Source organism: Octopus bimaculoides, chromosome 7 (genome assembly GCF_001194135.2).
Source record: "Octopus bimaculoides isolate UCB-OBI-ISO-001 chromosome 7, ASM119413v2, whole genome shotgun sequence".
Lineage (NCBI taxonomy): Eukaryota > Metazoa > Mollusca > Cephalopoda > Octopoda > Octopodidae > Octopus > Octopus bimaculoides.
This window is the reverse complement of record NC_068987.1, coordinates 27,565,342-27,590,651: the sequence shown is the minus strand read 5'-3', so window position 1 is coordinate 27,590,651 and position 25,310 is coordinate 27,565,342. Positions and strand designations below refer to the sequence as shown.

General features: G+C 34.3%; 1 protein-coding gene across 1 annotated transcript in view; it reads left to right on the top strand.

The window, feature by feature from the left end:
- Positions 1-25,310, top strand: part of LOC106870179 (carbonic anhydrase-related protein 10) — a 559,357-nt gene that overhangs the window by 228,553 nt on the left and 305,494 nt on the right. Inside the window, exon 5 of the mRNA XM_052969408.1 lies at positions 3,899-3,968. Within this exon, the coding sequence (XP_052825368.1) occupies positions 3,899-3,968 (70 nt within the window). The remainder of the gene's footprint in view (positions 1-3,898; positions 3,969-25,310) is intronic.

The window sequence follows — 25,310 nt, the reverse complement described above, 5'->3', positions numbered from 1 at the left end:
ATATATATATATATATATATATAAGCATGTAGATATGTGTGCACAAACATACACTCACATTTACCAAAGCTTACGTGCGCATACGCACGAAAGTAAATGGTGAAATACCTAGAAACTGTGAAATATAGGTTTATCAATATTGTGTATATACTGTTCAAATTGTAATGTGTGGGTCTTTTCCTAAATATCAGTATCATGTATCAGGAACTGCATCAACAATGTATTACATAATAGTTACCTTTATAATGCGAACATGTATGCGTTCTTCACGCTTGCTTACCACCTAGAAGTTTTCGTTCTTAAGAAAAACGATGCAGGAATGAGAGTATAAGTTGATGAAAGTATGAAACTTGTTAATGAAATCTAAGAAAAGGACATCACGGGAGACAGACAATACCAGCATATCATTTACAACGCTGCAATAGTGACGGAAACTATAGGCGAGATAACAACTGGCAGATTAGAAAATTTTCTTTATAGAAAGAGAACGAGAGAGATAAAAATAAAAAAATGGAGACGGGTAATGATATAGATATAATTTTTATATACAAATGCACGAATCTGATGCTGAAATGCATATAGGTGATGAATCTCACGTCCCCAAAAAAGAATATTAATAGTTTTCTAAGAAAAGTTTTTGCATCATTCTTAGATTGAAATCTGCTGTTGGAATCACAAATTTAGGAATTTAAGGAAAAGTTTGGAAAGAAAAGAATATTGTCTATTCATTGTTATTATGGTATGAAGTGAGTTCGTGGATCTTGTACAATGAATGATCAGAAAATAAGAAAAGCTGAGAATATAAAGTTCGTGGAAATGAACAAATTAGATAAATAAACATCTTAAATAGTAAATATTGTCGCCTTTGGTTTTACGCTGAGAAAAAAGAAAAAAAAAATCAATTCCAGATCATCTTTTCAACAAACCTATTCGCACATGCACTAGCATTAATTTATGCATCTACTATTATTAGCACCAAGGTACACAAACAGATACGCACACAGCGCATGAAGTCATATACAAATCAAGCAATTATATCTATCTATCAAGCTATCTATCTATCTATCTATCTATCTATCTATCTATCTATCTATTTATATGTCTATTTATCTATCTATAATCCAATATTTGCCACGAAGGGTCTTTTCTTGCCATCGTTTTATCATAAGCTGTGGTTTTCCGGTTTTATTAGGTTGCTCCGAATATAATTGCCGATTTCAGAAACGTAATATTATTCTGGAAAAATTAACAATAGAAATGTTTTGATTAGTCAAAATATGAGTCGTGAACATCTATGCATCTCTGCCATCGATCAACAAGATTATTTATGCTTCATTGATAAAAAAATAAACTTATTGGCTTTTATGCGAAGAAATCTTTGAAAGCTGATTCCACCTCTGGTTTAGACCTGAATATTGTATCACCTAAAAGCGTGTATAAATGCTTTAAAAATGATAGTCAGTGAATGAAAGATCAGGAGAACATGGAGAATGTAGTAAAGTTCTCCATCCCGACTTTGTGAATTTCTGGAGCATCATTCGTGCTATACGTGGCTTTGCATTATCGTGGAGCAGAATTGAGCCGCGCCGATTGACCAATGCAGGCCTCATGTTTTGAAAATGAGCATGCATTTCAGCTGCTGTCAAACTCTGATTGGCTTCCAGAAAGCTGTAATGAACAACACCGATTGCAGATCATGAGACAGTCACCATAGTCTTTTGCTGATGCAACTTTGCATTTGGGAAATATTTGCGGGAGTCAGTATGATCAAGCCATTGACTTGACCGTTTAGGCTATCATATACGATCTACTTTTCGTCGCAAGTGACTATGCGATCAAGAAAAGGTTCATTGGTGTTTCACAGAAAGCATCAAGCATTCTTCAAAACGCCGAACTTTTTGATTTTCATTGAGCTCATGCGATACCCATTTATCGAGCTTTTTTCACCTCACCAATCTTTACAGATGGCGTGAGACTGTAGCAATACAGAAACCAAGTGCCTGAAACATTTCTCTAATACTTTGACGTCGGTTTTGTTCAACAATTGCTTTCAATTTTTCATTGACAAGACTGCATGACCGTTCTCTATCGTCTTCATCTTCAAGGCTCTCATGAACACTACGGAATTTCTGAAACCGCCTTCGTACTGTGCGATAACGTGTAAACCCCTCTCCTCATGCTCTGTTGATATTGGCAGCAGTTTGAGAGGGATTGTGCCCAAACTTGAACTCGTGCAAGAAAATTAAGCGAAGGTCCTTTTTTTTGCCATTTTCATAATTAAGGGCGCCCATGCTTCAAAAATGGTTTTTGATTGAAATAAGGACAGAATAATTATTACAGAGCATACATCAATTGTCAAGTATGTCGAAATTCACCTAAAATATAATAAAAATTCTATGATAAAATTGCGTTTCAAAACACAACACTTAGAGAAGCCATTATTTTCGAAACAACTTAATAGTTTGTATTTCAGTTGTTTGAAAGCTTTTGTTGTTTCTCCTTTTTCTTCATAGTCGTTAGGTACTATGGCCGTTTTGTATTTGTCAGCTTCCTGACAAAAAACAGTTTTTTGTTTTGCTATGTGTTTTCTGGCTATTTGTATTAGTTTTTCTTGCTTCTGAAGTAGTTAGTTCTGTAGTCCTATGGTGGTTATTTTGTAATAGTGTTCTAGCTCTATAAGGCATTTACCACCTTTCAAACGTTGAATATATAAACTTTCTATGTCAGATTTAGGGTGGTGCATCTCAAGTCCTGTCATTAGTTTTTTTTGTGTCCTGTCTATATTAATTAGTTCATTTAGAGTCAAGAATATTGTAGTTGTAACTTATAACTGGGACAGCTAGAGTGTTGATACCTATTATCTTGTTTTTCGCATTGAGCTTTTTTTCGATATTAATCTAACTCGTTTATAGTATTCTCGTATCTACTTCATTGATTTTGAAGTATGTTTGTATGTCTGGCTTTGGTATAATTCTCTTATTTCATTTGCTTAATCTAGTGTGATGTTGCTAAACGAAACTAAATCTCCTCTTTTCAAGGTTGCTTTAGTAAATTTGTCTCAGTCAGATTTCATGTTTATTTCTTTGGTAAATCCATGTACTGCCTGTAGTAATATTTCCAACTGTTTATCATTTGTAGCGTACAGTTTTAGATCATCCATATATAAGAGGTGGCTGATTGTTTTGCAGTAACATTTAGGTCCACATCCAGTTCTGTTTAGCATGTCAGATAAAGGTGTCAGTACCAGGCAGAAAAGGAGTGGAGAGAGCGTGTCTCTCTGGGATATTCCTCTACTAATGGGGATAGCTTTGGTTTTTATGAGTCCCTCTTTAGTCTGGAGTTGTAGCACTGCCTGCCATTTATTCATGGAGCGTTCATTATTATTATTATTATTATTATTATTATTATTATTATTATTATTATTATTATTACTACTACTACTACTACTACTACTACTACTACTACTACTACTACTACTACTACTACTACTACTATTATCATCATCATCATTATCATCATCGTTATTATCATTATTATTGTTGTTGCTATCATTGTCATTATCGTTATTATTGTTATTGTTTTTGTTGAGGTTTTTATAAATATTATTACTATTATTATTATCGTCTTTATTGATGTTAGTAATGTTGTGATTGATACTGATAATGAGATTGGCTTTGTTGTTTTGTTGTATTTATAGCCGATGCTGATCTACATCGTTTTTTCTTCGACATTTTCAAGTGCAGTATAAATTTTTCAATCGTTAATTTCTTAAATGAATCAAAGTTGTAGATTGACATGCTTGAACTGTGCTGTCAATCAAATGTGTAAACCTAGTAAAACTAAAGTGTTTCTGTGAAATGGCAGTTGAAATAAATCTGTGTTGTTTTTGTGTTTCCAGTTGTCTGATCAAAGAAATAAAGCTCTGACACCGATCATAGAAAATATGAAAAATGTACATGAGCATAGAGGTAAGTAGATGAAAATGCATATATTCTTTATTGTCTTGTTTAGCTGAATGATGTTACAGTAAGAATATGTATACTACATGTATGTGTGTATGTATGTGTGTATAGTTTAGAACAAAGCTGTTTATTGTGAAACAATATACTGCACTATAAACACTCACACATAATTCCAAGTGAAGTTTTTGAAAGAGTGTTGTTCTGAAGAAAATGATGTATTGGATTGCAAGATATAGAGGTAAATATTATAAGAACAAATAAACTAATAATCAATAACTTTATACTCGATGCCTTCATTTAGCTTTGGTCAGTGAAGTGTTATTATAAACACTGACCTTAATAGTTCTTCCATTAACATCAAGAATAATACAAATAAGCTGTTGGAAAAATAGTGATTATATTCTTCTATTTATAATATTTACACACAACCAAATTTATACAATATCAAGAATGAAATTGGTGATAACCAATATAAACATTAGTTTGCAAATAAAAAGCACAAGAGACCAAGTGACGTCATCTGGACACTTATGCCGTAGATTGATTATTTAATTAATCTCCGGAGAGTTAATTTATTATAACAAACAACACTTATTTGAAATGACACCTCAAGCAGTACTATGATTAGAAATTATAGTTTTATATACAATTCTGTTAAGAAGAACTGGAAAGTAATTATAATCGTAACATTTTCATAAAAGGATGAAAATTAAGGGTATCCCTCTTATAATAAAGCATATTTATTATATTGGGAAAGAACATATCCGCTCTCCAGCTTAATGGTTATCGCAATATATCAATCATATAGTATCTTTTTATATATGAGATCGGTACCATCATCCACCTTCTTTACTTCTATAGGCCTACAGTTTTATTTAGTATTTATATGTATATGTGTGTTCGTACTCAGACCGAAGAACTGTACCGAAAGAAATGCAGAAGTTGACTTACTGTATTTCATTAATTGTACATGTTGGCCGGGTATCTGTTCCTTTATACAAAGATACTAGCCCCACATTGAACTGAACGCGCGAATTCGCTTTAAATAGTTAACGTCTGCACTTTCACTACTTATGTGTCATCAAATCATTGTATATGAATACTCTCCTTCATTAGACAGAAAAAGGTGGAATACGGAGCGCACAAGATCCAGAGTGCATGGTGGAGCGGGGAGGTAACATGCCCAGTTTACCGGTGTCTCACTCTGATGCCATCGATGTATGTGCTATGGTGAATGTAGATCGTTTTCAGTTTCCTGTTCGGTCTCGTCTTCTGAATAGATTCTCTGACATGTTTGAGCGGCTAATGCACCACTCGTTATTCTCAGCACAGCCAGGTTCCAGGAACCGAAAGAGAATGTGGCATTATCATCTCCCTAAACAAATTACTATGACATGCATTGCTGATTACTAGCTATTCAACTAAATGGGTTACGGAAAAGAGCCTTCGCTTCTGCAGATTGTTTAAAAACGTCTCCATTGGGTTCAAAAATTTATAACAGATTACAATATATTTCTAACACTCTCTTGGCAGAGGTAGCCAATATTAAATAGTTTCTGATGAAAACGTCTTCAGCTATCTTCTGTAATGCATTCTCTCTGTGTAGCAAAGTCAACTTCTGTGATTCATCTCTTTACTCTAATCAAATTCTTCACTCACGATTAGTGAGCCTGCTGGTCGAAGCGTGAAACGTCTCTCCATCACCATCCACTTTATGCCCTGGATTTGGCCCTTGTGTATTTGTTATTGCTCCCAAAGCTGAAAGCTATACGTCTGAAATGTACGGAGAATGTTTGTTATAAGAAATTCACACTACATACAAAAACGTGGTCCTAACACGCAACACAACTACGAAAGAACTGGTAGCAGTATGTATGTATATATAATTGTATGCATGTCATTATTCAGTTTTATTTCAAGATTTCTTGCAAATGGAGGAAAAGCCGGTTTCTAACCTAGATCCGAGGTTCCATCACGGGAATTTAAAACATTAAAAAAGCATTTTCGTATGCATGTCGCAGTGATTACCTGAATTGACATACATCATTGTATGTCATCTCTTAACATTTGTTCTTATTGAAAAATATGAAATTTAAAATTAGTCCTCAAATTAATTGTGTCAATAATGTGTAATACCTTATAGAAACAACCTATAAATTATTTGGAGATTATAATAGTTGTTTTATTATTTATATGATGCTAAGTAGAACAGAGTGATGTCTACTGTGCGAAATATGCGTCGTAGTTTTTGTCACTCATTTCAAACCAGTTAGCTTACCTAATACTTTGATTCATTTCTACCTGCCGAAAATATCATTTATATCCAATTTAAAGCTATCATTCGACCCCGTTCTCTCTCTCGCTCTCTCTCTCCCTCTCTCTCTCTCTCTCTCTCTCTCTCTCTCTCTCTCTCTCTCTCTCTCTCTCTCTCTCTCTCTCTCTCTCTCTCTCTTATTACCAATAGTTCTCGTATTTTTATAAAAATATTTCTCCACGCCATCTCATATTTTTCTTTAAAATCGTTGAAAAATCAACAGTAAAATTGTCTACAGGAATAATTGAAATTAGAACATAGTGGGGTATTACTGAAACACATATTACCTTTCATATTGTCCTCCTCCTTTGCAGTTTCATATATTTATATTCACGTATGCATAATTCGGATTATTAAATTATTAATCACACAAACACGTTGATTTCAATATAATTTTATTGGTACATCTCGTAATAACATTCTGGTAATAAAAATTGTTAATTTCAAAGATTTATAACACGCAATGAGATTACGTATTTAGTGAAAATCATAAGTAGATTTTTATTATGTGGTACATTTAATTAAGTGTATTTGATGCCAGATTGATAATGACTCCTACCAACTTATAATTAATACGATTAATAGTTTTCAAATTTTAATTGTTGGTTGCTTGTATATGTGCTTAGTGAGCTACAGCGGATGGAAATGAGAATAGAAAGCAGTCATATACACCAATGTATCCGAAAAGTGTGTGGATATTCTCTATTTCAATAATATTTCTCGAACAGTTAGCGTGTGCCATAATGTTGCAAGACCGCAAAAATTTTGAAAGTCTCAGAGACTGTAATATACCAAAGATATATAAAACACTTACATATATTCACCGCACAATGTAAATTAGAACTTCAGTATATTTCCATGTTACAGAACCACAACGCGAGTTTGAGTATATTTTTGCTATACTATTTATGTGCGTAAAAACGAGAGGATGATTTTGAAGCCGATGACATTGTTGAGAAGCTGTTTAATGAAATAATATGCTACTCGAAAAACAATTTTCTTTTAATTTACCGATCCTAGGAAAACGAAATTTTAAGTTGTCTACAGCAAAATTTGTAATCAATATGTTGCAGTAAGTTTCTGACAAATGCAATATTTTCAAGTAAGCTATTTATTGTTTCCTCTATGTCTACTACATTATTATATGTGCATTTTAACACATTATAGAAAAAACGTCTGATAAACATCTAAGTTCTTTCTTATTATTCGCATCAATAAGTTGATTGTATTATAATTTTGTTGCTGTTGCTCATGATTTCATCCTGGAAATAAAAATTCATGAATTCAAAGATTTACAGAAGCTGATCAATAAATATATATAGCATGGAAATTGATTAAAATGATAAGTAAATTATATTTATGTACTTTTAATCAAGCATATTGAGTACTAGATTTGTAATGTTTACGCCATCTAAATTTAATAAGAATTTTGAAACTTCTAAGCATAAATTTGAGTTACATTATGTACGCTATAACACAATATTTAATGAATGCAAATGTCACGTGTGTCTCGTAGTAATCAGGTTTGGAATAATTTAGTTAACACGTTTTTGTCGAGTATCGTTTAAAAATTAAAAACGAAAATACATTATTTATTATTTTGCAATTATTTGACTTTAAAACGTTTCAACAAAAATACACATAATAAAGTATCAAAATTGAGAATCAGTATACAAAGAAACTAAACAAATACATTGTTAGTAAGATATAAATTGAATAAAAGGAATAAAATGAACAAATATGCAACAAAATACAGTTTATTTTTCAAATTAAATGCTAAACCTAAAATATTATGCTTTAATTATATTTGAACAGTTCAATGAGAAACATTAGTCTTTTCTAAATTTCATGACACGTCATATAAAATATTAAATTTCTCTGGTATCGATCAATAAATTTACCTCTAATCAATATTTTACAAGAAATTATTTTTATATATCAATGCCGGGGAAACTAAACAAAAACTGGTATATACGCTTCGGGAAAGATTGTACATTTATTATGATAGTTTTTTTGTAAAATCATCTTACCTGCTTTCTTTGTCTATCTCAAACATATTTTTCTTAATTTTATCATGTTATATTGTTGAGACACACCAATACATTATAAATATTTTGTCATCGCTCTACAGTTGAAGTATAAATATATATATTTTTAATTAACGGAAATGCATTCTGCTGATTGTAATTATATGCAAAAATATATCAAAATTTTCTTCGATGTAGGTAATTCTATACAGTTTTATTTGTTTACCTTTACTTTTCTCTGAATTGATATAGTTCAGCACATGGGAGAATAATTGTAGTCGTTGTAAATTAGTTCAATGCATGTTCTACACAGAGTTTATTAACATGGTTGGGATAAAAATATATAAGCAACCCCTCTGGAGTTTCAAGTTAGTACTTAAAAAACTGGACTAGGACCACTTATGCATTTAGCCCACTTATGAAGTGTACAAAGCAAAGTTTTATCGCATGTGTTATCGTATATTTGATAATTATGAGCATCATTTATGTACTGTGTACATGATGCATCTACTTTACCTAAATTAAATTAGAGGGTTTTGTGTCATCTGAAGAAAGAGAAACATTTCAAGTAGAAAATATAAATAATCGGATAGATATATTAATGTATTCATCATTAGAAAAAGTAGTACATACAATTAATTAAAGTATGCATAAAATATACTTAAGTTCTCATTCATTCAGTTCCTTATAGGTTATAAATACAGAAAACTTGTTAAGCATACTTCATTGAAATGAACAACTTAACAATAAGTAACCGCACTAGAATAATGTATTTTTTAACAGTAGAAAATCATTAGTAAGGTAAATTATTACAATCTCACCAACAGCAATACCTTTGTCCACTGCAGGATTAATATTTCCATTATATATTCTAAAACTAATTTCTATACGAATGACGTTAATTTTATAAGAGTAATTTCTAACCAACTCAAGTTGAGATTCTCTCTACAAAAGTATACTTTTAGATATATTATTAGTGAATAGGGTGTATCAATCCCCCGATATTTCTCAGCTGGATCTAAGAACTTATTTCGTAATATCTCATGATTCGACTTATTTGTTGCATAAAGAATATTCGTTATTTTACATGAATACAACATGCTTGCAAAGAAGTATAAGGAGACGAAGCTAACATTAAACACATAGTATTAATCTCTTCCTGAGTATATGAAATGCCTTTCTTTAAAATATCGTGTTAATTAATCGCCTACATATACTTGAAACCATTAAAAAATGTCAATATGCAATTATTAATCAAACCTATAATGACATCAGAGTAACCGATCCTTATCCACAACCTTTCACCGCATTTTGTTTGTGCTTTACGCACGAATAAAATATACCACGCATTAATACAAACATTATATTAATCTACGTTCCACAGATATTTTTCTAGCAAACCATGGCTACACAGCTACCCGCACTGGTCTCGAGCCTCACACCCCTAGAATTCCTTCCTCTCCACTAATGATAGGAAATGCTTAATATTTTAAGATATAACCATACACACCTCAAAGATAATTATAATTATAGCATGGATGTAAAGTGTCAATCGAATTTATTATGAAATTATGATCTCAGTACGAAGAGAGTGGTAATTATCCACCTTACCGTCAACAGCAGTGCTATCGTATCACACATCCACCTTACCGTCAACAGCAGTGCTATCGTATCACACATCCACCTTACCGTCAACAGCAGTGCTATCGTATCACACATCCAGTATTGTTCCACCCTTGTCACAGCATCTATCAGCACCGTGATATACCAAAGCCAAATACTATGGTTATATAACGATTAGCTTTGAAGTTTCTATTGTCAGAGTTTAACGTGACAAATGAGCTTTGCTTTGGTCTATGATATTTCATTGAACCATCAACAAAACGTCTTTCAATGAATATTTATTCACATGTATGATTTCATGTTTTACTTAGAACAGCAATGTTGCAGTACCTCGTTATCAAACTTTCTAAATAATAGAACAAAATCTATTTTATTGGATTCCTGATATTAAACTATATGGCCACGTCGTGTCATAGGCATGGTAACTATTTGACACAATTTCGAAACCCGAAAACATATCATGCTTATCCTGTAATAGAATTATTACATCTATGTTTAAAGAAAATTCCTATTACAAAATATCTTCTTGTATTCTGCTGCTTTCCATTGACATATCCAACATCCAAACATTTTCACTAATTGACTTAGCAGAAACGTTTTACAATGTTTTCGTCTCCGACTTGACTTAACGGGTTGAAATTAATTTCATACACCATCGTGCTCTTGCCGATGTTCAGTTAATGTATTTTCACATATACGTAGATCAAATTAAGAAAACACATTTCGAAGTAGAGTTTCCCGATATTTAATCTAAGTTTAAAATAACATAAAAGTTAGAGGTACATCGGATTATGAGCAAGATTGCTATTCCTTGCGATTTTCATTTTTATCAGAAGTAAGCAATGATTCCAAATTTTGGCACAAGGCCAGTAATTTCGTCGGGTGGGATAGTTGATAACATCCACATCAGTGCTTAACCGGTAATTATTTTATCGACCTCAAAAAGATGAAAGGCAAAGTCGACCTCGGCAGAATTTGTATTCAGAACGTGAAGACGGACGAAATAACGCTGTACATCGCCTTATGAAGTAATAAATATTAGTTGAAGTGCTCTTTTCTACAGAGCATATTCTGAGAGTTAATTATAACCGAATGTGTGCCTTTATATATATATATATATATATATATATATATATAAAAATCTATCTATTCCTACACAAAGAGAATTCTTTACTGCTTTGTAAATGGTATCCAGTTTAAAGTGTTATATCTTCAAGTGTAGAAAGATCGTGTAGTTCGTACGGAAGAACTGTTCGCTATGATTCTATAACAGTTGTACAGGAGTGAATCAGAAAGGCTAGTGCCGGCGATGTCATAGAGTGAACTAAATTTAAAGGTACCAGTTGAAGAGACTTAGTATGTAAACGGCATGACTAATGGTTTACGCCACGTTTCTCAGTGAGATAAATGGTTTGGTGAGACGATATTTCAGTGATTAAAAGAACAGTCCATCATAGATATAGATATAAGAGATTTAAGACAAAGAAAACTTAATAAAGTGATTGTTAACGGTCTTTTCATCAACTTCCACAGGTTGTAAAAATAGGATGTAGGAGATCAGTTGGCTGGGTCAGTGTTGTTGCTCATCTTGGAATGAGCAGTGTTGTTGCTCGTTTTATCACATAAAGATGATAAAATGACACATTTCCTGAGTATAAAAGCTACCTCTGACGTGCACTGTTGTGAATAAAATGGATACTGACATGAATGTTAGATTTCAAAGAGACATCATACTTTATGAAGATCATTATGCAGTTGTGGTACTGGGGAATTTGCCAAAAATTGTCTTTTTGTATGTAGTGCTATGTCGAAATAAATGCAAAACAATTAAAACAAGAAGCTGAAAGGAAATGGGTTGTCAATATCAACAACAATACAGAGTTGTTGAGGGAAATTAAAAGCAAATGCATTCTGCAAATCTACTATAAATGTTCTTGGTGGGGAGCGGCATACCTGGCTTCAATGAAGAATATCTGGTTGGCAATGAAATGTGTTTGCTTTCCTCATATGCTGGAAATTTTCTTTACTGCTTTTTAAAGAAGCAGAGTAGTTGTGAGCGAGATACTTGTGGAATCTACGTGTGCAAGATATTTGGATTAGCTTCTATAATAGAATTGCAGAGGAAGCCGGATAACTATTTCGGATCCGTCAAAGATAAATCTAATTTTTTTTCCGGCGCTGAACGTTTTCTTATCCTAGCAGTCCTTTCCTTGTGTATGTTCGTAGAAGCCGATAGCGTTAACTGCATCTTACTAATCACAATATAGTGAGAAGTCGTTTATTGCGTTCCACTTCATTACATGAATTTGATAGTTTCAGGTGGGAGGATTTGGTCATGCGCTATAATAAAAAGATATGTATCCTTCAGTCACAGTTGTCATTTTCTATAATTTGCCGCTAGTTCCGTGATTTGCCAATATCTATTCCCCTTCTGCTCTATTTTTTGCCAGGTGTTAGCTATGTAGAACTTTTCATGTCATCATTTTTAAAAGACATTCCGTGACCTGATGTCTTAAAGCTAGTTTTTAAACTTTTCATAGTTTACTGTTGATTTTGCCCTTGTCTCATCACAAGTACTTTTTTGTATGGAATTCGATGATTTTCTTGTTCTCTTTCGTGTTTTGGAGCTATTTGTTTAACATTTCCAGATTTCTTCACAAGGTAGTTTTTGAAGAAATGCTGTGGTTATTTTATAACAATTTACTACTATCAGCATACTTCCTTCTCGTATTTGAAACTAATACTCTGAGATGTAATCGAAATGCCATTATAAGTTTTCCTATTCTGCTCTTTCTTGTACGTTTAACAAGGAATTTATTATGAAGTAGCTACATTATACGAGCATGCTACTGTATTTTTGTCTGCTCCATTTAGTTTTTGATAAAAGCATTAATATCTAATACGCAAATAATAGTATTTCCTATGTTTTCTTTCATTCCTGTATGCTGTATTTTGTGAAGTTCCTATAGTATAATGCACTTTGTGCTTGGTCTGATGCTCTGGTTTTGGTTTTATTATCTAACATAATATCAATATTCTTCATTAATTTTAATCTCTGCAAGGTTTTCCTTGGTACATTTGCTTAGTCTAACTCTCTAATGAAATCCCCGAATTCGTTTAATATCCGTAGCAGTGTCTCTAGCTGTCTAATATCTACAACCGTAAACATGATGTACAAAGGTTAGATGATTATGTTCAAATATCATTAGTACCAGTGTTCAGTCTTGTTTAACATGTTGGTTAAAGTTGCTAAACCCATGTATAAAAAGATTGGAGAAAGTGAATCTCTTGTATAATACTTTTTTCTTAATCAACATGGAGTTTAGTTCAAGCATCCTATCTTTTGTAACGCTAAAACTGATTACTTACTCGTGATGTATTTAAATTACCTGCAGTGTATTGTTATTATCACAGTCATTACCAATGTTCCCAAAATATGCGAATGGAGATCAGTAGTCTTCTGGTCATGAATCATTGTTTCGATCAAATATTACCTCATTGCTTTGTTGATCAGTAATTTATGTTTTCACCCATAGGAGTTTTATTAGAGAACTTTAGAGAATAAATTTCTTAATAATGTGTAAGCTAATCAATTGTGACACCACATCTAAGGTTTTCAGATATATGGAAAAGATTTGCTTTACTTTAAACATATATGAATAAAAGTCTTCCTCTCAGTGAGTCATTCATTTAGTATGTAAATATATACATTTGTAAGGACAAACGTGGATTTGTTGTCTATTGTAACCGCACGTTTTACATCATATCATTTTATCCTGATTTCGAACTGTTCATTTATTTTTACTATCTGGAGTACTGCTTGAGTTAATATATCCTCACTGACTATTCAACTGATATTTATGAACAATCTCGTCTGTGATGATCTCTTCTCTACATAAACTCAACTGATAAATCCAATTACATCTCTTATGCTTTGTGTTGCACTCATTTCTCTTCTGTTTTACTTAGTTTTTGATAAAACTGTTTGTGACTAAATTCGAACTATTCGAGCTCAAAGAATTATTGTTGCTTATCATGCTGAGTGATTATTTGGAATTTAGCGTGTAGCACTTACATGTTCTTTGATTTTAAGTACACATTTCCTTATCTTTCTATGCTATTTGTCTATCATGACGTTATTGTTTATTGTGACTTATTGATTATTGATTTCTTTTTTAAATTGAGGTTTCTTTTATCGTGTTTCATGCTTTTTCTGGATGCTTGTTTAGGTTCTGCTATTTCTTTAATAGATGTGAAGGGTATCCACATTCCTTCGTAAATCGTGAGGCTACTACGAATATCTTATCGCTTAACCCAGCCTTTTTATTCTCTGTGCTGTTTCATCGTTGATTTCTCTCTTTGAAACGTACTTTTCTAAATTCAGATGATGAACTTGTATCGATTTTAATGTATCATATCTGCTTTTACATCATTCTTTTCTACAATAGGCACAAGGTCAGAAATTTTAGGGGAGGGGGCTAGTCGATAACATCGACCCCACTACGCAACTGGTACTTAATTTATCCATCCCGAAAGGATGAAAGGCAAAGTCGACCACAGCGGAATTTGAACTCAGAACGTAAAGACAGACGAAATACCTCTAAGCGTTTCGCCCGGTGTACTAACGTTTCTGCCAGCTCACCGCCTTTTGGTTTTACATTATTGTCATATTTATATTTCCGTCTATACCATATTCTATTCTTAGATCGTTCTAATATTTTCTTTTATTCACTTTTTTGTTTTTGTTATTGTTGATCACTATTCAGTTAGCGTTCTAGGGTTCAGTTTTGTTATCTACTTCATTTTATAAGTAATAGTTCTGTTTCGCTTGTGCGTGTCTCCAATATTGCTACTAACAGTGTGTTGTTGTTTTCGTTCTTCTTTTCCTTTTCCATTCTAAATTTTAGTTGATTTCTATCTCTGTTTGACAAAATTTGTACTTGCTTTCTTTTGAAATTTAACCACCTTAAAGTTGTTGTTAGATGTAAAATCAAGTTTGGATCAAGGTTATTTCATCTCCAAATTTTATACTAAAATGCTTTGAAGCTAGCTTTTTCCTGATCATTATGATAACGATGTACACTGTGTAGGTGCTCATATGTGTATCTGTGTCTATGCGTGTGTATCATATGTATATATGTGTATATATATGCATATATAAATGTGTATATATATATATGTACACCTAACGATACGAACTGGAACTGATATATTTCTAAAATAATGGGTTCGTGTGCAAACCAGCTCCCGAATTCATACTGTTTGTGATTAACGATAAACGCTATCAGTTGAGATTCAAACAAGCCAACATAATATAGAGCGAACAGAGTCGAAAGGCCAGAGACTTGTGGGTGAAATATTTTTCTTTTGATCGAATTTTGTAAACATATCCAGACTTAACCCTAGGGGTACATTGTCTGCCGCTCATATAAAAATGCGCCCATATATATATATTCGTATATGTGTCTGTGTGCGTGTATATAATAGTGGAGAATAGTTGAATGAGTAATCACCATCGCATTTTGTGTGTAAAGAATCCATATTGGGATTAACAATCTTACCATTAGTTTCGTGTGTACAATTCAAGCTTTTCATTTAAGTGTTTTGACAATGTGCTTGATGTGCGATGGCATAAACGTTAGCACGCCGCCTGAAATGCTTAGCTGTATTTCGTCTGTTTTTACATTCTAAGTTCAAATTCCGCTGAGGTCGACTTTACCTTACATCCTTTCGGAGTCGATCAATTACGTACCATTTGCGTACTGGAGTTGATCCAATCGATTGGCCTCTCCACCCAAAATCTTGGGCCTTGTACCTAGAGTAATAAAAAAATGTGTTTGATGTTGGCTTAAACTACATCAGATCGTACAATATTTTATGGAACTTCAAACGTTGTTTCATGGCATGGCGTGGAGGGACAAGCTATACAAGTAAAGCGTGGTAACTCATATAGAGATTTAATGTTTTTTCCCCCTTTAGATTAACCATGACATTTCGTAAGTATTTGTTAGAATTTTTAAATGCCCTTAGTTTGTGCATTCAGTATGGCTTAAATGCACACTATAAAGTCACGATCACAAGTACCGTTATATAAATGTAAACAAGGTAGATCACAGGCCGGTACTTCTTGTTTGTATCCGCATGTGTACACTAATAATTTGACGAGTTTTACATGATCCATTTATACCTATCCACAGTGACTTTTTGCCCTGTCACTTTTCTTCAACAGAACAGAGAAAGTAGTCTTTAACTGTTTAGTAGCTATACATAGTGGCTGAGGCAGCAATGTATGAGTACAAAGACGACTCATTGGAAGAGCCATTATAATATCTTACAGTTTGACTTGAAAAGGAAGATTAGATCGAGAAGTAATTGCTCCCCTCCAGTGAATTTCTTGAAAAGTGCGAGAAAATATCGGAAAGGGCAGGACTGAAAGGTCGCATTCTAAGTATATATTTGTAAGTCAGAGAGCACTATTGGAGAATACTTTCCTTTCCTTTTCAGGTAGATATTGGATGTTGGTACAATTTCAATGGCTCTAGCTACCTTCCTTTTTGCAATGATTTCATCATGTATTTTTTACATGTCTGATTTCATTTCATTTCATTTCAATTCATCTTTTTAAAATCATTATATATTTTCGCAAAACCCTGCACTTTGTCTTTGTATCGCTTCCATCATGCAGTGGCAAATTGAGCAATATCATTATTATTATTGGGTGAAAGAGCATCGCATGCCACTAAAGTGACACTGCAGTACAAATATACGAAGCTCAATATACCCATCATGGCTACATTCCTGATAAGTGTACACTAGGCATATACATCACAGCCGTATGTCCATGACTTGGTGATCTCATACCATGATAAACAGCGCATGAACTTGCAGGTTGAACACTGATAGATTTTTCTTCTGGTCGAGTGGTCCATCCTGCTCAAAATGTCCCTGAATAAGGGTTATTTAAAGATGTTGAACGAAACACCCAAAATTCCTCTCAACGTTCCACCATTATTATTATTATTATTATTATTATTATTATTATTATTATTATTATTATTATTATTATTATTATTATTATTATCTGTTAATCAGTGTTCTACAAGAAACATTTTGTAGCCGAAATTTTGCTTTTCAAAATTACTTCAAATTCTTAAAATGTTGACTTCGAATCCCGCCGAGTTCTACTTCACCTTCCATTCTTGCGGAGTCGATAAAATGTGTACCAGTTAAATACTGGTGTTAATGTCAAGGAGCTGCTTCTTCTTAAAAATTACTGGCCTATTACCAAAATTAGAAAGAATTATAATCTTATTTATATATATAGAAACACACACACGCACGTCACACACATTCACATTTAAATAAGCACGCACACACACACACACACACACACACATACAGAGAGAGAGAGAGAGAGAGAGAGAGAGAGAGAGAGAGAGAAAGAAAGAGAAAGGTAGAAAGAATGAAAGAGTGAGACCGCGAGAAAGTGTGACAGAGAAAGAGAGTAAGTGATATGAACATATATTTGGTTGATTGTCAACAAAACACCGTTTTGTAAACTTGAAAATGCGTGAAACTTTTGATATATATTCATATAGGAAGGATAATACTTATATGCAAAACTTATATAGGCACCAAAACATTATTCTAGTCTGATTAGATTTTAAATGAAAATAAATCTGAAAAAATTTCACCTAATGTTCGTTTGGACACTATGAAAAATATATTAATGACACTATGAAAAATATATTAATGAATGGTATCAAACATTTTAACTTGGAAACTTATGTATAATTTGAAACTATTCATCTGCTGATTTCTTACCTTTCTCTATTTACGTAAGAATAAAGCTTCTATTTTGTGCTTTAAATTCATGTATACTTCGTTAATTTTGTTTGTGAGAATAGGCGCCGTTATTAATGCCACTTTTCTCAGTTCATGGCCCTTACTAATGTTAGCGTATTTATTCTTTGTGAATAAGTAAACGTCATGTTAAAAATAGATAGTCTACTTTATTTTCACTATATAATGCATTACACATCAAATTTAATGAATACAAAAGCATACAACATAGGAAATTAGCTGAGTAAGCTGAAGAATAACATTTTCAATAAGCTGAATAATCACACTGAAGAAATAAATCGCGTATCATTTCTATTTGCTTAATCATAAGAGCAATTTTTATTTTTAAGCAATGCACTTTGAGAGTCTCCGAGTCTGTGGTGTTAGAGAGCAGTGTTTTTCAACCAAAAAACTTAGTTCAAAATCTCTTAACAGAAACAACTCCATTAAATCTCAAAACAGTGAACAGATTTAAAGCAACCATAAAAAAAACGGGTACTGTTTCAAGGATGAACTCCCTTTCCGCCAGTCAATTTCTAATCACACGGATTTGGATAGCACTTACCCAACTAGCAGCAATTTGATGTGACGCCAATTTCACACACCTGGCAAGCGAAAGTCTTAAACATAAATAAATTTAGTTTTATGTCCAGCTAAACACATATAATGCTGGAAAAACATATCTAGACACTTATAATGCTATGCTAAACACGAGTGATACTTTCTAAATAGATTGAGCATTTCGCAGAAGTTTTGAGTTATGTACAATACGTTTGCCACTAGCCGTTTGGTATTCTACTAAACGTTTGGCTTTATACTATGCACATTTAGTTACGCACGCACTAATACACTGAAATACAAAAGAAACGTTGCACCGTAAAAGATTATTTGTTCACACATGATATTGAGATTATATGCATTTCATCACAGTTCTAGGTAATTTCACATCAAGAAGTTTTCACTGACCCACAACACTACTCAATTTTGAAAATGTAGGGTTCGAACTCGCTCACTTTTCATAAACATGGTAATGCTCGCGAAAGCATCTTTACGAAAAGCATGATTCACGTGCAAAACATTGACTCATTGAGTATAATAGACACCCAAATTTACTAGCCAGCTATTCGTTTCCCGAATTCCGGCGTATACTGACAACGTTACCATCATCGTATCCGATGTGGACCACCTACAGAGAGTAGGTGCGGCTATTAAGGATCACGAGGCGGCGGCAGGAGCAAAATTTAACCGGGATAAATCAGTCGGCTTGCAACTCGGCACCTACAGGTGCAAGTCGATGCCACTCAAAAGCGTCGTTGGACGTTGGACGGTGGGACTGCTTAAAATGGTAGGGGTCTGGTTTTGGACCGGACCACCAGATTGGAGCGAGGTGGCGAGCAGGGTGACCCTCCTAACTCTGACCTGGTCCGAGCGGTGGCTATTCGTGAAAGAGATGGTGGAGGTCGCAAATGTGTTTATCGCATTTGTGATCACCTACCGCCTAACCGTCGTGCCTTGTCACGCGTTTTGACTAAGCAAGCTGGAGCGCTTGGTCTTCTGCTTTTTGTGGAAGGGTAAAGGTCCGCTTGCAAGGTGCTCTATCTGCTGCCAACACCCGCTAAAGGGAGGAATAGGGATGTTTTGGCTGTTGATGCGCAGACATGCGGTTAGGCGGTAGCATATGTGGCTCTACCTTGGTGTTGAACAGGTGTGGTGTCCGTTCGTTAAACTGATGCTTACCAGGTTTACTAGTTTCGGTGAATTGGAACCGTGGATCAAGCGAAGACCAAGTTTGGGAGAATGGCAACCCTAATACCATCAGGCTCTCGTGCTCCTCTCTCACACGGGTAATGCCAGCGGCGGGGGTTCCAACGCGTTCTTTTATAGAGGGTTGGTAGAGGGCAAGTGCGACGACATCCCGGGGAGATTTTGGGCCTCGACGATACTCAACTCGCCAGCCTGTGCCGAAGGACATTCTGGCAGGGGCCTTTGGATAATTTCCAAAAGTCTCTGGCATAGCAATGTTACCGAGGGGGTTTACCAGTTCGTGATAAACTCGCAAGACATGGTGCCCAAGGTGCGAGCAGAACGACGAAACCGTTCTGTAAGCGATTGTGCAGTGTCTGAAAATATCGGAACTGAGGGTTTCACCGAACAGCTGCTGTCATGCCTAGGAGGAGTACAACTATCCTCCGAGTTAATCATTATTATAGTTCAACCTTCTTCCTTTAATCGAGAAGGAAAGTTTGTTTTCTAGCTGTAGTTGCTATAGCAAAAGAGGTGGTTTGGAAGACGAGAATGAAAGGAGTAGCGACAGGCACCTTCATCTTCGGTCTCGCTGTAGTGAGCTTTTCTATGTTCCATCTTAAAAGAAAACTAAGGCTGAAGAGGTGCCCGTCGCGTGATGTATATGGAAAACGATGGAAGGATGCGGCGTGAGAGTTGAGAATGAGTGTCTCCGCTGCGATGGACTGACGTCCCGTCCAGCTGAGGGCAACACATATGCCACACAAACCGGGAAAACGGGCCCATGAGTCTGGGTAGGCTTCAAAAGGGTACCCCAGGCTAATTAAGGCCTTCACATACGTAAGGTGTTGTTATCTATTTGGTGGGATATGAAAGATTTAGATGAAAAGAAAAATGTTTGTTTATCTTAATTTTGAAAAATAAAGTAGAAAATAAACGCATTATTTATTATGAGATGACCCAATACAGACACACATACACACTTATATATATGTATGTCTGTATGTAAGTTTGTAGGTATGTATGTAATTATGTTCGTAGGAGAGGTGCTGCAAATGTTTTGGTTTAAATAATATCACGAAAGGCCTGGCTGGGTTTAGAAAAACTGATTGACCGCCTGGCCGGGTTCAGACAAATTGAAGGAGTGCCTAGCTGGGCTTAGAAAAACTGAAGGATCGCTGCAATAAGTGTGAATCTGAGAGAGGAATATGTTGAATAAAATAATATTTAACTGATTTTCCTGTATTTTCTTGTACTCAAAGCCAGGAAATTGTCAGCACCCACTCGTATATATATATGCTTTATATTAAACGCAGCTGATCATATGCTGTTGCTTTAAAACATTTTAATAAGATAGTCATCAGCTGACTGAAACAAAGACGTGGCGCATAATTATTTACTACTACATTGCCATAATAGTAGTTGCCGATGCTTTTCAGAATGCAAACCGATAGAAGTATGTATTAAGCAACAATCATTATTAACAAAAATCCAAGCTATCAAGTGGTTTCATTCAACTGCTTCTAAGAAATTTTATGATGATGAAGAATGGAAATAAATAAAAATCACATATCTTCTTTACTTACGACTATTCATTTTAGTGAAAATTATTGATATTACATTTTTTGTTTTCGTTTTTATCTTTTTATGGAGGCAGTTTCTTAGTCGAGAAAAGGATTTGTGTCCATGATATACGTGGGTCTACAAAGGCCAGTGGAACTGAAAAGATTTCTTTCAGTTTTGGAATCTGTAAATCGGCATATACATATTATATGTAGAGGAAGAGAATTTTACTCCCGGGCGGATAGATTTTTGAATGGTGGATAATGCGTGAAGTATCGGTGAGAGACTATGTATAAATTAATAGGTTATGCAATTGTTTTGGTTGCACATATTTGGTTTTGGCCGAGACTAGCTAATTCAGATCAGATCAGCAGAAACCATCGTAGAAGTGTTAGAGTAGCGAGTAGGCGGAGAGATGAGAAACTTCACCAGTAGTATAGTGACTGCAGAAATTTTCTTTTAAATCCTAGATCTTATGAAACGTTGTATTATATCCTTGTTCTTTTATTTCTTTGAGTTTATGGTAAAGAATATGCCAAAAGCCTTTATACGTCGCACTTAGGTCGGTGAGATTGAAAAGTAAACTTTCTTCTCGAACGGTTTGGAGTCGACAGCTGAAATAGTATGAGCAAGAAAGAAATTACTGAGTGCCACATACTTTATAAGAAAGAATAGTGAATATTGCAGGGATCGGAATACCAAGAGAAATTTTATATGAGTTCGGTGTCAGCTCAGCGAATGCAGCCAGTTTTTGGGGAAGCAGAGGCAACAGTAATATTCATAGAAAAGTGAGAAAGTACACACATAAAATCCGTGAGCCATAGTTTGAAAAGTGAGAGGCTTCATACGAGTCAGTCGTATTCCTTTTCACGTTGTCTGAATTTGTGTCTATATTGGAACAGTGATACCTCTGTAGATGCATTTGAGTTTTGTATAGGGTTAGTTATTGGGGATGACGTAATATATGTTTGTAGAAATGAAGGCCAATCTATCATTGCTATGTTTAGGAGAGTTTCTAATTGATTTCTAGCATTTATAGCACTGTGGACATTCCAGGTTTGAGTTATTATCTTGAAATATACATAATCATTGCGCGTTTATGTTATTGATAGAGAGAGAGAGAAAGAAAGAAGGAAAGAAAGAAAGAAAGAAAGAGAGAAAGAGAGAGAGAGTTACCACCCCCAATGAACAATGTTTTCGAGATGTTTCTGTTATAGACTCTACACAGATTTGATCTGTCTTGATTGCATGTGATCGATGCTAAAGCGCAAAAGATTAATAAGACGTGACAGGTTTTATAGTCTGGCTAAGACTGGGTCTTCTTGGAGGTCTTTGATATACGGTAAGAAGAGTGGAGAGAACACAGCGGAAAGTAAAGCTCACAGATGATGTCAGAAAATGGTACATTAGTACACATCACGACTGAATCATTAAGCCACAAGCCACTGACTGAGTAATAGATTAGACTGTAAGGGTGGGAAATGTTGCCAGGCAATTCGCGTGCTAGACACAGTAGCTATCTTTTGTGGAGTCGAGAGCAAAGTCACAGCTTCAAACAAATTTCTGGAGAGCAAGACGATAGGAGGCTGCTTGTAATTTTGAAGTTACAAAAGTCACACAAGGTAATTAGCAGGTGAATGTGTTTCCTTTCATTGAAGAAATATAATTTGTAATTGCTGTCTGGATCACCGTTGTGACGTTGAAAGTGAACGCTATAAGATTATATTTGGCAATAACAATTAGGTTTCGCTCTATAGGCGTCGAATACGATGTCGTCTGTTTCTATAAAATAAGATACTTATCTGAATTTATTAGTTGAAGACATATAGTAGCTCTGCAACACATAGTCTGATGGTGATATTGTCAGGAAATTAAGGCGGTGAGCTGGCGGAAACGTTAGCGGAATGCGTAGCGGTATTTCGTCTGACTTTTCGCTCTGAGTTCAAATCCCGCAGAGATCTACTGTGTCTTTCATCCTTTTGGGATCGATAAACTGAGTACGAGTTGCATAGTGGGGTCGATCTACTTGAATGGCTCCCTCCCTAAAAATTTCGTGCCTTGTGCCAAGCGTAGAAAAGAATATCTGAATTATTCTTTAAAGACGGTGAGCTGGCAGAAACGTTAGCACGCCGGGCGAAAAGCTTAGCGGCATTTCGTTTGTCTTTATATTTTGAGTTCAAATTCCGTCGAGATCTACTTTGCCTTTGATCTTTTCCGGGTCGATAAATTTCGGGTCCTGTACCTGGAGTAGAAAAGAATAATTTCAGAAAATATTATTATCAGATCAGAAACATTATCATGGTTTGTGGCCTACTCCGTTTGAAACAGGCGGAGATGTTTTTGCCGTGATCCGAGTGAGAAGTTGTGGAAAAGAATATTCCGTAAAGAATAGTTTTTTTTTCTTAAGAAGTTTCTAAAAATTGGATCCGTTCAGAGTTAATGTAGCTACTTGACTACAATTATAGCTATACTCTATAAACTTCGATTATACTGACGCTTGGTTTTCCTGACTACATTTCTTTGTGGTTCTTATATTTATTTTACTGAGCATCACGAAAGACTCAATGAAAAGGCTCAACAACTCGCTTGACATTCAGTTCTTTCTTCTTAACATAAGGATGCACATTTAGTAGGATAATCAAGATATCTCAACCCCAGAGAAGGAATTGAACTGAGTGAAAGTGTTACAATGATTTTAACACAAAATGATCTGGTTATGTCACTGATCACAGTCAAAATCTCGTCGACAGCTAGTGCAGTGAAAGTGTTTCGGAAATAATGGATAAAATACTCATGTGTTAAAATGGTTAAATTTAAACCTTATTGATATGGATTTGTTCCTGAATTGCTTTTGCATCATGCATATATATTTTAAACATTTCTAATAATTTGCACTAACGATGGTTTGCAAGACGTATTAATTTATATTTAACAATGATTGTAACCTCTTTGTGTGATTTTGCAAGGTTATGCAGAAGTTGCTCAGTGCCAAATTAGTGTAGAATGTAATCCCCGTAAAGGAGTACGAATTCATCTTTTGTATACCCAGAATTATTTGTGTATATAACACACAAACACACACACACACACACACACGTATGTATGTATGTATGGTCGTGTGTGGCTGTGAGTGTGTGTGTGTGTGTGTGTATTTGTGTGTGTGTGTGTGTGTGTGTGTGTGTGTGTGTGTGTGTGTGTGTGTGTGTGTGTGTGTGTGTGTGTGTGTGTGTGTGTGTGTGTGTGTGTGTGTGCCTATGATTGCGTAAATGTGTCTAAATAGTATAAGCGAACATTCAAAATATGTGTTCATATCAATAATATTGGACACAAATCTACAGAAAATAAAAATGACAGGTGGGAACTAATTCTGTATGTTCTGGGTGCTCAATTCATGTCGAAAATCAATGAATTCATTAATTCATATTAAGTCTTTTTTTTCGTTATCCTTTGCTTGATAATAATCAAAGCAACTGCAATAGGGTTACAGAAATTTTCTTCCATTATCAATTCGAGCGTTGTAGGAATTACTTTCACCACAAAACAAATCCCTTAAGTCTGCCATTCAAGATTGAAAAATACATTTACAGGAATTCCATTAAAGATGTACGAATAAAATATTACAATATATCATGCTACAAATTATTGCAATGAATGTTTTTTTTTGTTTTTTTTTTAATTATTACAATAATGAATTTTATCAAAACAGGAAGAAACGAAGAAAGAATAAATAATTATTTTTGTTTTGATTGGAGTTAATATTATTATACTTCCTATTCTTTGAATTCGTGTTAGAATCAGGATTTAACTAAAGTTTTAATTACAGATTATTATTTCTTTCAGTTTGTCTCATTCTAGACCTAAGATTTAGCTTTATTTGTTTCATTGCTCTTTTCTTATGGTATATGAATAATATTAAATATTGAAACCCACATTTTGTTTCAGCATACAATCAGCCACGTGCAAATGTGTATGTAGTAACATGGAGTTAGATATAAATATTTTAATGTAGTGGATATACTTGCCTTTCGCTTCGTTCTTAATGTTTTAGTTCATATTTTAACGATTCAGTTATTGTTGTAATTATTTGCTACGCTAATTATATATCAGATGTATACATATATAATATCTTCAAATTAGTTCTAATTATTAGAAATTAACGGAAAAAAAAAACTTAATCTTAAATAAATGAAAATATCAAGACGTTATAGCCTTCACAAACACACATATACATATATA